The sequence below is a fragment of the Gallus gallus genome, chromosome 34 (assembly GCF_016699485.2).
Source record: "Gallus gallus isolate bGalGal1 chromosome 34, bGalGal1.mat.broiler.GRCg7b, whole genome shotgun sequence".
Taxonomy (NCBI): domain Eukaryota; kingdom Metazoa; phylum Chordata; class Aves; order Galliformes; family Phasianidae; genus Gallus; species Gallus gallus.
Window position 1 is genome coordinate 419436 of NC_052565.1, and position 12676 is coordinate 432111.

Genomic DNA, 12676 nt, shown 5'->3' on the forward strand with positions numbered 1-12676 from the left:
AACAGGATGGAAATGAATCTTGCCTTTCGTAAGTAGAAAGAAGTGTAACTATCTCCCATCTGCAAATCCATGTGATGCAAACGTTCCATGTAATTAACTCAATCTTGCTGTGAATGTTAAAGCATTGCCCCCTTAAGCAAAGGAAACTGAGGCACAGGAGATAACTAGCATTAATCAATAAAAGTAGTTATTCCTATGACTACTTTTAGTAGTCAATCTAATTGAGAAAATAAGCAGTGAATAGATGATAGGTCTTCCTTGTTTTAATTCATGTCCTTCCTACCTTATCCAGATGTTTCCAAGGATCAGTGAAGCTAAACTGAACTAATTTATAACATGTTTACTGTTGAAATCCTCATCTTTAACACATCATGTGGTGAATATTTTCATGGCAAAGTTGGAAGTGGCAATTGAAACTGCTTTGTGTTCTGTGTCTTCTTTAAAAGACTTGAACAACTGTGCCTCTACAGCAATGGTGTGAATTTCCAATTAGCTGCTGTAGCAGCTGCTTTCATTTGACAGTAATAGTAAAATGGTCATCAGTGTTCATACTGTTTGCTTCTGAGACCACTGGCTGAAATCTGTGGCAGGTGAATGTACTACTTCTGAAACTGGTGGGGTAGATTACAGGACTTGGAACCTGTGACTGGAGAATTTCTGTCACACTGGTACAGGGGTGGGGTTTGTAATTTTCATGTGTGCTATTGGTGCTCATAGAAGTTGCTCTTTATTCATGTAATTCTTTTCATCTTGTAGATGCAAGTCCAGCACTCAGCCCAGATAAGGTAGAGACCAAGAAAAGCCTGGAGATGCCTCGCTTAACAGAAACTTCAATAAAGGATAGGTTGGCAAAGTATCAGGCAGCTGTGTCCAAGCAGGGCAGTTCCACAGGCCTCGTGACCACGGTAAGTCTGTTTGCCTTGAGTAGAAGTGAATTTTAGCCCCAACCTAAGGCTGGGAAGATGTTACAGAAACCAAGCTTTTTGAAGATGATGCCATCTTGTTTTGAAAAGACCTTTGCGCTCCTAGGGCTCATTTCTAGTGAAGAGTTGCCTCTACTGCAGGGAGAAACAAGTACTTGCATCGTGCTGGAGTGATCTTGAAAGCTTTCCAGGAAGTTAATTGCTGGCACCCTGATTGCAGTCCTTCTGAAACTTAACTGACATTCTTTTTCTTTCTGCTGTCTGCATGCTAAAAACAAACAGAAACCTCACTTCTATAATGTACACTAGCTTTAAGCTAGAGGAAATGGTCTCTACCTAACTGAAATGACTTCTCAGTTTTGTCTGTGGTGGAGATTTGATTCTGCTGTTCTTGGGAGGAAAATCTAGTAACCTTCGTGGTATGAGTGGAAAGGCACTGCAGCCTGTGCAGCAGATGTTGTTATCTGCAAATTGCTGATTTGAGTCCTATTTCTCAGGACTTAAATCTGTATTTGGTTTGCCATATGATTTTTTCCAGTTTGTGGCTCAGAGTAGAGTAGCCAATTCAATAATGTCTGTCCTAATGGCAAGAGATTTACCATAGATTTTCTTTTCTTTTGAGACTGTCGTTTGCAATTCCCCAGTGCTATCAGTTTGAGTGTCAGTGCAGCCTCAAGCTCTTAGGAAGTCCCATTTAGCAGAATTTCTTTTGGTTTTAGCCTGACATGTCAATAAGGGCAGCAGGTAAGGTGCTGATGAGGTTAGTGTTTGCAGTACTTAGAAAAGAAGCTGTAAGTCAAGTCTTGGTTATTTTCTTTTGCTGCCAAAGGAACTAAGTGTCTTTTGATATGGCAGTATGGTATTTGTACTTCCCTTCTCTGAAAATGTGTCACATCTATGCTGCAAAAGAGAGAAATAATCTCTCCTGGGATCAGCTATTTTGTGGGCATTGTTGTGTAATCAGGTCTGGATTAAAACTGGGGGATGTTTTTGCAGTGGGTTAGAGAAATGGTGAGAAGCAATTCTTTTAATAGCAGCGCAAGTGACACAGGAAAGGTAGGGAGAGAGAGCAGCATATTTAGAGATCTGTGTATTGAAACATCAGCACTTAATTACATACCTGTTAGACTCAATTAGCTTACAGAATCCAGTGAGCTCCTAGTGCTGGCACTTGGCTATCTGTCTTCCATGTTACAAAGAAGATGCTTTGTGAACAGCATGAGTCTTTCCCCAATTATCTTGAATCCTGCGGCAATGAAACACGAGGTTGTGCTGGATTATTATTAAAGTGAAAGATTCTTTTGTGTAAATCTTAAGACAGTTTGTAAAGAACAGAAATCTTGGTAAATAACAGTTGTTTTTTTCCCCCTTTTTTTACTAGCATAGAAACAAGTAGGATTTGCTTTTATGTTGTATTTATCAATTACTCAGCACTTTATATGGTGCTTATCTTGAAAAGTTAACATGTATGGAAAGAGAAGATGTGGAGTGAGCAGGAGAAAAATGGAAGAGTTGACCTTAAAGGAAATCTGCAGTCAGAGAAAAGGGCTGTCTTATCTTCACAGCATAAATTTCTACAGCCCTATCTCTTTTCCTTGTTAAAATCCATAACTTTGCAAATGTGTATTGATTTTTTTTTAAAGCCCTTTCACTTAGTTATTGCTGTATATGCTAGGAAAACAGTTTACAAAACAACAACAACAAAAAAGAAAAATAGCAAGTACTTTCCTAGGAGAAAAGAGCCTGTCAACTTCTAAGTGCTTTATTCTATAGAATGAGATTCAAGCCAGTGAAAGTGAACTCAAGAATTACAAATCTGAGCAGAAGGAGAATATGCCACCAAGTTTTGAGGACTGCATTTCCTATCAGGATGGGGAGAAGGTAAGATGCTCATGCTGGTGAAGATGAAGGACTTCACTGTAAGTGGAACAAGTTGCTGAGTTTCAGCTGATGTTTGTTCCACATGCTATTTAGAAATTGAACCTCAGCAGGTGACTGTATACCTGCAGAATTCCTTATTTTTTTTTAATCTAGACTGTATCTAAATTATAAGCTAGCAGGTCTCAGTCGAAGACTTTTAAAGTTGTAAAGAACATCTAGAAATAAGTCTTAAAGTTTTCTTGCAGGTTTCCCATCTTCTCAATGATGACATGTCATTGGTGTGGCAGAACCTTTGTTTGTCATACTTATTTTTTAGTGGCTTCAGCAGTTGACGAGAACTGAAACCTTTTGTTTGACTTTGCTGTTAATATTTGGTTATGGTGAAGTCACCTAAACTTTTCTGTGTCATATTCCCTAATAAAAATAATGATTCTCAAGTAGGTATTTTTTTTTTAATAACTTAAAGGATGAAAAGCTTTGTGTGATGCACGTAAAAGGGACTTTGTCACCATTTCTTCTCCACTTAGTGGCTACATCTTGGTTAAGGCAGCAAAGAGTGCCAGTCTGGGTTTGCTCCCATTTTTGAGCTTCAGCTGTAAATTGAGGCTAAATTACTCTCTGAATACAGAGATAATAAAGCATGCTCAACCATTTGTGTACTAAACTGGGATAGCAGACGGGATAAAAGTAGCTGAATAATAATTGGGGTACTGTGTATTCAAGCCATTCTGAACACGTGGCAGCCTAATGCCAGGAGGGCTTTTAGAGCTTTCCAGCCTTCCTTGGGCCAGGAGCCAAATAGCTGCTTTCAGCTGTTCGTTACTGACAGCTGAGCAGCTCCGTCTTTAACTGGTTGAGGCTGCTTCTGCTAAAAGGTGAGTTAATTAAAAGAACACCTGTGAAATCAGAATGTTTTTCTGTTGCTGTATGGGAAATTTGAATAAAAGTGATCATACTCAGCAGTAGTTGCAAGTTACTTGTTGAATGGTAATAAAGAACCTGAAGAGAACATTGTTTGGGAATCAGGATTGTCCATTTGAAATGACACGATGAAATTTGGAAATAAGCCTAATTAAAACTATTAGTATGAATGGCAGCAATAGGAACCTTCAGGCAAAAAGAGAGCAGAAGAAACGTGCTTTCTCTGCCATTTTTTACACTGAATCCATGGCAGATTGAGAAATCAGATAAGTGTGACTCCAACACCCACAGAAGGTGCTGCTGCACTTCCCAGTACAACAGTGTTTGTTACTTTGTCAGTAGAACAACGTGTGTTAATTTATGTAACTTGCTTCTTCCGTTACCTCGTTAATTTGCATGTCAGCTGCCTGCAATGGGCCATTCAGTCATTAAAGTGAATTAATGATGACCTGCCGTTAATCTTGTTACAGTAGTTTAGTTTCTCAGTGTAGCTACTTAGAGCTATTTGATAGCAATAGTGCCAAATTTAACAACTCTACATTAAGTGCTTTATCGGTAATGTGTTCAGTATCTGAAACTGATTTATAACCACCTCTTAGAAAAACTGTGCAAGTTCAGGGATTTGTTGTTGTTAGGGTTTTCTTTTGTTTTGGAAAGCACTGTCTTTGCTGAATGCTTAAGTGTCATAGATTTGTCAAATGTTGGAGGGAGCCATGAGGTTTCCAGTAAATGTGTATTGCTTGGTGGTCAAGGACTTTCTCAGTAAGAACTAGGAAGTACATCAACGAAACCAAAGAGGCTTTCTAATGACTAAGATAAAGACATACAAGCTGCAGGTGCCTGGGAAAAACAAAAATACAGTGTTTGTGTGAATGCTACAGCAGATGATCTGAATGTTGCAAGAGCTGTAACTGTGGGGATATCTGCCTCGTAACAAGCACTGAATGTTCTTGACAGTCAGCTGGACTCTGTCTTGGGCCTTACAAAACAAAAAAGTAGTTTCATGCATCCCTTAGTGTGGCCAGTCTCTTCCTGAGTGCTTATGCTGTCACTCTGTGTGTTACCTGGGCCATGATTTGCAGACTTGTGAAGGTCACACGTGCTCATTGCCCACTGTTCTCTTGCAGGTTTCTGTGGGTGAGAACAGCCTATCTTTCCACTCCAGCCTTTCAGAGGATGGGAATGGTAAGCACTGATTTTTCTGCCTCGGCAAGAGTAGGATGTGTGAATGAGGATGAGTGCTCCCTCTTATCAATCAGTTGTTGGTAGGATGCTTAGGACCACTTCCGCCAAATGATAAATTTGACCTAATAAAAACTTTTTCATACTAAAAGTCTGTCCTATGCAAGGCTGAATGTACTTGCTAGTGCAGGACAACTACCAAATACCTTTGGCATTGGCCAGAGGTAGACAAGTTCCCATTCAATTGAGTCCTTCTCATGTTGCATTAGATTTACACCTGAATTCAGGGCACTGTGAGAGCACGTTGCAGAAATGACAGCACAGAGTTAGGTGTTGATCTCCATACATAAGTTTCTGTAATGTCTCAACTTAACTATTCTGACACGTGAGTAGACTGATCATGTTTAAATGTATTTGCTTTATGTAGATCAAAAAGTTTAATAGCAAACAAATGTTTTAGCCCCTAGCTGGTAGGATTGCTATTTGGCCTTATCAGCATAAACTTTCCACGGTTTTCAAGTCATTCTAATGATCTTTTCTTCCTCTCTTCTCCTCCCTTAGTTGGACAAAACCTGGAGAGCGAGACAGAAGTTCAGAAACCTGTCAGCACAAAACAGCAAAACTTTGGCTCCAAATCACTTGGCCAGACAGATGCATCTCTGCCAAAAACGGTGAAGGTAAAGGAGCTATTTATTCTCAAACACTGGCAACAGTTAGAAACAACTTTCTTCTCTATTTAATAGTGAAAAGCCTTCATTCAACCAATCTGTCAGCAAAGTAACTGTATTAATCTCTGATCTGACTGTGAGGGAACTTCAGTGCTGAATGGAGAAGCATCTCAAAACTTGCGTTTTTCAAAGATGAAGCTTGATCTGCATACTGGGAGCTGTGCTGCTGCTGTTGCAATGGTTTGCCCTGTGCAGAGGCAGTCTGTTTCTCTTCAGTGTGGGGAAAAAGGGATTTGAGCAGGGATGCCAGGGTTTGTCTATGCCTCCTGTAAAGTCAGAGCTCCTAGATGGTGGCACTGAGGTCCTGAACCTGAGAGCCTTTGGTAGGCCAGGACCTGCCTCTCCACGCTCCTCTTCCAGCTGTTCCTAAAGCAACAGCAGTTGGTAGAAATTTAATATCAAGGGTGAATGGTAAGCGACTCCACAGAGGATGAAGTGTGGCATTCTCAATAACAAATCTTCGATGTTAGATTTTCTTTAGCAGGGGCTTTAAAGCAGATGGAGCACTTCTTGGATAGGAATGTATTTGCTAATCTTATTAGCCATGCAGACAGCAGTTCTGAACGTTTTGATCACGCTGCACTTGTCACATGTGCTGTCTGGAGTTAGGATGCCTATTCCCTGGGCTGCCACAGGCTTCCTGGCTCACTCTTGAGGAAACAACTGTGCTTTTGTTGTTTTCCCCATCTCGGAGAGGAACAGCACTGATCTAAGCAAGACCAGTGAGATGTGGCTTCTTGGTGTTCTGAGGTATAAATGCTAGCATAAGAAATTAGAGCTGCCTGTAATGTTTCTGTAATCTGTCTGTGAAAGCATTTGAGGTACATGCAAGCTATGTATTTTGGTCCTCTGCAATCTCTTCCTATTATTATAACCATTTTAGTCCTCTACCTTGTTACTGCTTTTGATGCTGCACAGCTCAGATAGAAACCTAGCTGCTGTTTATTCACCTAAAGTTCCTATTTGTCTTTTCCAGCTTCTGTTTCCTGTTCTTGGTTCCTAATCTCTACTCCTGCCTTCTGCTTCCCTCCTAATGTGAGCTCAACTCTCAGCTTTCTCTCAAGTTCTTTACTTATTGGGCCTCACCTTCCTCCTGTAGCTCCTATTTGTAGTATGCCTGGAAAAGAATTTCTTTCTCTTCACACCCCAAAACACCTCTCCATCAGACACAGGGCTCATTGTTATACAAGTAAGTTCCTCTTCTTAGACGGGGATGCACATTGCAGAAGCACATGCCAGCACTGTAATGTAATGTTGCAAAACTGAGCTCTTGGGGTCACTTTTTGATGGGCAAGTAAATTGTTGCTGCCTTGTTTCCTGTGGCAAAAGAGGATTATCAGAGTTTTGTCTGAATGGGTAAACTCTCTCATTTTCTGAAATTTCATGTAGCAACACGAGATTCAGAGTTCATATGCAGTTTTGGCAGCACAGAGGGATTGTGGGTCTCTTTAAAAGGAACTCTGAATTTTTGTTGGCTTAGTTGTCATCATAATTAGAACTTCAATCTACTGTAGCTTAAAGCAGTGCCTTAAAAAGTTGAAATACCTATTGAACTGGAATTAAATTGGCAGCAAATTTTATGGCTGTGACAAACAGACTTCAGCTGGCTCTGTCTTCAGCAATCTGTCCCTTGCATATTGTAACTTTCATTGCCTAACCATTGTTTCTTGTCTGTTATAAATTAATTGCTGTAATTATGTTTTCCTGCAGTCTTCCTGGTTTTTTTTTTTCCTTTAGCCACAGTATTTTTCCTTGGAGCTTTTCAATTAGTTTGTAGCAGGTAATTCTGTGTCCAAAAAAAAAATGGTTTTAAATGCTGCACTATCAATGTGGCTATGCAAGCCCATGGATATGGAGCTTAGGCACTCCTATGCTGCTGCTGAAGTAGTTGCTGTCAGTGAGCAGCCTGAGAATGCCTATTTCTCACCTGCAAGTTGTTTCTGTTTTTTTTCTTGGAAGTATCTTTCCTGCTGGCCAACCATGATAGATTCCGAGAAGTGAATGGCACCAAGTGACCTTTTTTGTGGACAATGTGCTTGCTTCCTTGATGCTTTCAGAAAACAAAGTCTGAAACTGTTCCCATATAGCAGGGCAGTGATGCTTGACTCCTTAGTGCTTAAGTTTACCCTTGCACTAAATTCTCAGGAAATTCTCTTGGTGACTACATAAACAGTCTTAGCTTTTTAACCTCAAAGCCCTGCTCAGCTTTAAGTCTTGAGCAAGTTTGAGGGCTGTTTGTCCTGAAACCCGACTACAGTTTTTTTTTTTGCTGTAGAACTGGAATTGCTTACAAATGAAGTCAGAAGCATTTCCTGCTGCCCACATCTGCACTAGGCTATTTTCTCCTCTTTAAAAGAGTAGAGCATTTAGCAAAAACGGACTTCAAACTGCTGTGGGCGGTCTGCACTGTTCCTCTTCTCTCCCCAGTCTTGACCTTTTATGTTGAAGTTTTCAGACCTTTTTCTATGCTGACTTTATTTTGGTAAGTCTCATAATGACTGTATCTGCTTAAATATTTCATTGTTTTCCTATAAAGAAAAAAAATGAGATTGCAGAAACATGTTAGATTTCTGGGAGCTGGCTCTGTCAAGGTTACAGCTGGGTTCTAGCATTTCCATTGTTCCCTCTCAGCTTGTGATGTGCAGCTCACTGGGGCATAACCTTGTCTGTCAAACCACATTGGTCCCTGTGGGCTTGCTGTAGCCTCTTCCTTGCTCATTGCCCACCAGAACCCACTCTATCAGAATTAGCATTGAGGTTGCAGAAATACTGCCATTTTTCTGACAACTGTGGAAGCTGTGCGTGAATCCAAGCCAAGTCTCCTAGCAGTTGATTCATTTTCCAGCTAACGAACTTTCTCTTCTCCCCACAGAAGTTTCAGTTGCCAGCAAAGGAAACCTGTGTTGGGTGTCAGAAGACAGTGTACCCAATGGAAAGGCTCCTTGCCAACCAGCAGGTGTTCCACATCAGCTGTTTCCGCTGTTCCTATTGCAACAGTAAACTCAGGTAAACACACTGCTCCATTTGGCTGCCTTCGAGGAAGTGTAGCTTTCCTATTCTAAGAAGCTGAGTAAGGTGCTGTCCAGGCTTAGCAGAAGTGAAAACAACTATAATCCAGTGAATTGAATAGGAGCATAGGAGTGGTAATGCAGTCCTAGTTCTGCCAGTTGCCTTTGCGCTTAATGCAGTGTATTTTCTAACTTGTAATGTCACTTTTATGACAGAAACATGTAGTGTCCACCTCCTGATGCTTGACAAGAGGGTCATACAAACACATTAGAACTGTAAGCTTGTATTCTCTAAACCTACTGGAAGAAATTTAATTTTTTTCAGCAAAGTAACTAAAATATACACTTGTCTCAGCGGCTGAGAAACTGAATGCTGACATCTGATTTTGTATCTCTCTCTGTACAGCCTTGGGACATATGCATCTCTGCGTGGGAATATTTACTGCAAGCCTCACTTCAATCAGCTCTTCAAAGCTAAAGGTAATTACGATGAAGGCTTTGGACACAAACAGCATAAGGAATTATGGTCAAGCAAAACAGAATGTGAGGAATCCCTGGAGAAAACTCTCCATGGTGTAAATGCAACTGAGAGTCCTCAAAACCCAGGAGTAGAGGATGCCCCAATTGCAAAAGTAGGAGTTCTGGCAGCAACTATGGAAGCAAAAGCTTCAGCTTTGCCTGAGAGAGAAGAGAAACCAGCAGAAACAAAAAAGCTCAGGATTGCCTGGCCACCTCCATCAGACCAAAGTACTCAAGGAAGCACTTTGGATGAAGGCATCAAAGTATTAAAACCCAAATGGCCTCCAGAAGAAGAGAGTTCCAAGCCAGATGTGTTGGAGGATGTGGATCTGGATCTCAAAAAGTTAAGAAGATCTTCCTCACTGAAGGAGAGAAGTCGTCCCTTTACGGTAGCAGCCTCGTTTAGAACAGTATCTGTGAAAGGCCATAAAACAGACAATTCGTCCTCTCCTTCTAAGGCAGAGAGAGACATGTTGAAAAGAAGTGAGGAACTGGAGAGAGAGGTTGTGGTAGACAAAAAGCACAAGGAAAAGATTGAGAATAGGAACATGCAGAATGCTGAGGAGAAAAGTGTAGAGGAAGAGCGGGAATTGCCTGGTATCAAAACAGCAGAGCACAACTTCGTAGAAAATGGCCAGGAGAGTGCAGAGACAGATGAGGAAGAACATGCTGTGGAAGAGCAGCAAACCCCAAGTGAAGAATTCCTTGAACCAAATTCTCCTAAACATTCCAGCCTATCCAATGTAACTGCAAAGGAATCATCTCCTGACCAGAATCGCAAATCCCAAGATGTTGGTTTCTGGGAGGGTGAAGATATGGAAGATCTATCTGTGGAAGAACAGATCAAAAGGAACCGTTACTATGAAGATGATGATGAAGAATAAATAGGCCTTTTATTATAAAACTTGCTTCAAGGTGCTGGGCCTCTTTTAATTGGTGTTTTTAGCTTTAACAAACAGCTGTCCTGTATGAAAGCGATGCTATACTGCACATCAACATTAAGGGAATCATACATACAAGTTATCTCAGCCAGAAAAGTACTGTGGAAGCCTGAAAGAATGTCTCAGTGCATGGAAATGAGTATCTGTGGCTGTGGGATGCCTTTGACAGGTAACCTCTGTCCACAGGATGAGAACAGAGCTCTTCTGTACTCCTGTTGTCTTATCCTTTTGGAACTCTAGGACCTGTTTCACTAACTCACAGAAATCCCCTGTACTCTGTGCTGGTATGGAACAGGCTTTCTGTAATACACTACTTTTACCACTACAAAATGCTACTGCAGTGCTTAGGGACCAGTTTCAAAGGGACATTCTGACCTGCTTTAAAAATGGTAACTAAATGCACTTTAATACATGTTAAGGGCACAGTTTTGTTTTTTAATTATTATAATAAAAACACTTCTTGGGCTTGGAGTCCAACAACTAAAGAATCTGAAACTGAGCAGAACGTAACTCTCAAAACTGCCTATGATCAATTGAAGATTAATACTCCATTTCTCTCTGTGCAACTGGAATGGTGTGCCCACTGCTGGAACAAATGTATTTTAGTGCTTATCCAAACTGTGCTGACGGAACTTGAGGGCAAGTCAACATTTTTGCAGGAGCCTGCAGGGCATTACTTTTGCATTTTTATATGCATTTTGAATGGTTCTTTGTTTACTTAGAGTTCATTGTAATTCATTTAAAACTGCACATAACATTTTTAAGGCCTTTTGACAATTTTGAAATCCTACTTGTATCGAGCTGCCATAGATTTTTTTTTTTTTCATTATGGCTGTGAAATTCTGCTGCATTGCAAATCTTTGGAATAAAACCATACGAACCAGAAACATTCTGATTGCTAGCATTGAAGCTTAGTACATTTTAAAACTTGACTGCATTTATTTTACAAATAATGGAATCTGAATGGTGGAAGGAAGATTTCCCTTTATATTAGCTTTTATTTGTACTGTAGTTACATGAGAATTAACTCTAACTATATTTGAGGTGTAAAATATCCTGCTTTCTTAACAGTCCTGCTAACTTCAATAAAGTTTGGTCATTTACATATAAAAAAAAAATAGGTCTGAAGACTGCATTCATACTCGTTTCACAAAGAAGCACCATTTTAAAAGGAGATGGGAAATAATGGGTGAAATCCCGGCGTTTACTTGCAACTGGAGGCCGGGCAGTGACTTTCTGGTGCCACTAGGTGACACTGTGGGTCCACTTTTTGTGGTCGTCACAAGCAGACTGTTAGGCTGAGGGAGAGGGCTTAGAAAAGGGTGGGCAAAATAATTAAGAACACGCAGGTATCTTGAGCACCTGTTTCTGGCTTCAGCTGCTTCTCAGGCAGCTGAGGACAATCTAGGGTTGGTTTAGTTTAACTTTTTCTTCCTTACAGCTGCCGTGTATTGCAGTTGTCTTCACTCAAGCCTGGGGTAGTTTTGGTTGGAGGCTTGGGTGTAGTGAAAATGCAGTGAGTGCTCTGCAGCAGGGGAAGCAAACGTGCTCCTTTGTGGCACAGAGAAGGGAATGGTCTGCTGTTGGGCTAGCATGCGTTAGCAGCTGTGTGGCATGGCACATACAACCTATGGGCTGTTTGTTTTTAAGGGAGAACCAAGCCTTGGTTTGAACAGGTAGAGGGAGATCTCAAACCTAGGGAAGCTGATAAACAAGTGCATATTTTCTTTAACCTCGAAATCCTTACCTTTTCTTAACAACATCTACTTGCTCTTAGATTCACATCACCAAGCAATTCTGGCTGGAAGCTGTTGGTCTGGAAGCTGTTGGTCGTGGACATGGGACATATTGGGTGTTCCAACTCCTTGTTTATTAGGAGGTGCAGCTGAGCTTTACAATGCATCCCCACTGATGTGATACTAAAGCTGGATGGCTGCTGTTCATAGAGATTTGTTCAGGTTAAATCTCAGCCAGCTGTGAGTCCTTGAGATCCAGGGATTCTGGCCACTCATATTGACAGGGAAATTAATGCTGAGCTTGTTCCACTGAAAAAAGTGTGGATATTATGAACTGCCACCTCCTTGGGTCCATTAGTTACTGTAGTAGTTGAGTGCTCAATGGGCCATTTAATGTACTCTCAGCTGGATGGATGCCAGAAAGGCTATTGTGGGGCAGATGGATCTCTGCTGCCATGCACAAGGAAGCTGGTGCTGAGTACCTTGATGGAGAGCTTTAGGACATAATTACAAAGCAGAATACAGCCTTTGTTCCTTGGTAACCCTCTGTCCCAAGCCTACCACGTTGAAATCATTTTCTGAATGCTTTGAAAGCTACTGGGAACGTTTTCAACTTTTTCAATGTATGAACCCCTCTGTTTTGCACTTAAATACTAAACCACGTCTACATTAATAAAATGAATCCTTGTGATCTCACCATGAGCCCGGCTGAAGGCCTCTCTTTGGGGCTCGGAAGACAATCTCGGGACTTTCTGAAGCAGAACAATCAGCCTTTTTTTTTTTTTCTTCTTCCCTGTAGGAACGCCCCGACGTCCCGGCAGCCGGCGCTTCCCGCCC

The 12676-nt window shown here is 41.1% G+C and overlaps 1 protein-coding gene and 1 long non-coding RNA gene across 10 annotated transcripts in view; one reads left to right on the forward strand and one right to left on the reverse strand.

Moving 5' to 3' along the window:
- LIMA1 (LIM domain and actin binding 1) overlaps positions 1–10990 on the forward strand; it is a 24638-nt gene extending 13648 nt beyond the window's left edge. For 6 of the 9 annotated variants that reach the window (XM_025145593.3, XM_046904973.1, XM_040654821.2 and 3 more), the window contains exons 6-11: positions 757–905; positions 2697–2804; positions 4853–4910; positions 5469–5584; positions 8508–8641; positions 9050–10990. In XM_025145593.3, the coding sequence (XP_025001361.2) occupies positions 757–905; positions 2697–2804; positions 4853–4910; positions 5469–5584; positions 8508–8641; positions 9050–10046 (1562 nt within the window). In that variant the 3' untranslated portion in view covers positions 10047–10990. The remainder of the gene's footprint in view (positions 1–756; positions 906–2696; positions 2805–4852; positions 4911–5468; positions 5585–8507; positions 8642–9049) is intronic. The other 3 variants (XM_040654823.2, XM_015300254.4, XM_025145594.3) reach the window with 1 other exon arrangement.
- On the reverse strand, positions 5306–12385 carry LOC121108086. The gene is made up of 2 exons (XR_005842389.2): positions 11851–12385; positions 5306–8163 (listed from the first exon to the last, which is right to left on the reverse strand). It is a non-coding gene; the product is annotated as an uncharacterized LOC121108086 (long non-coding RNA).
- Between the last annotated feature and the right edge of the window lie 291 nt (positions 12386–12676).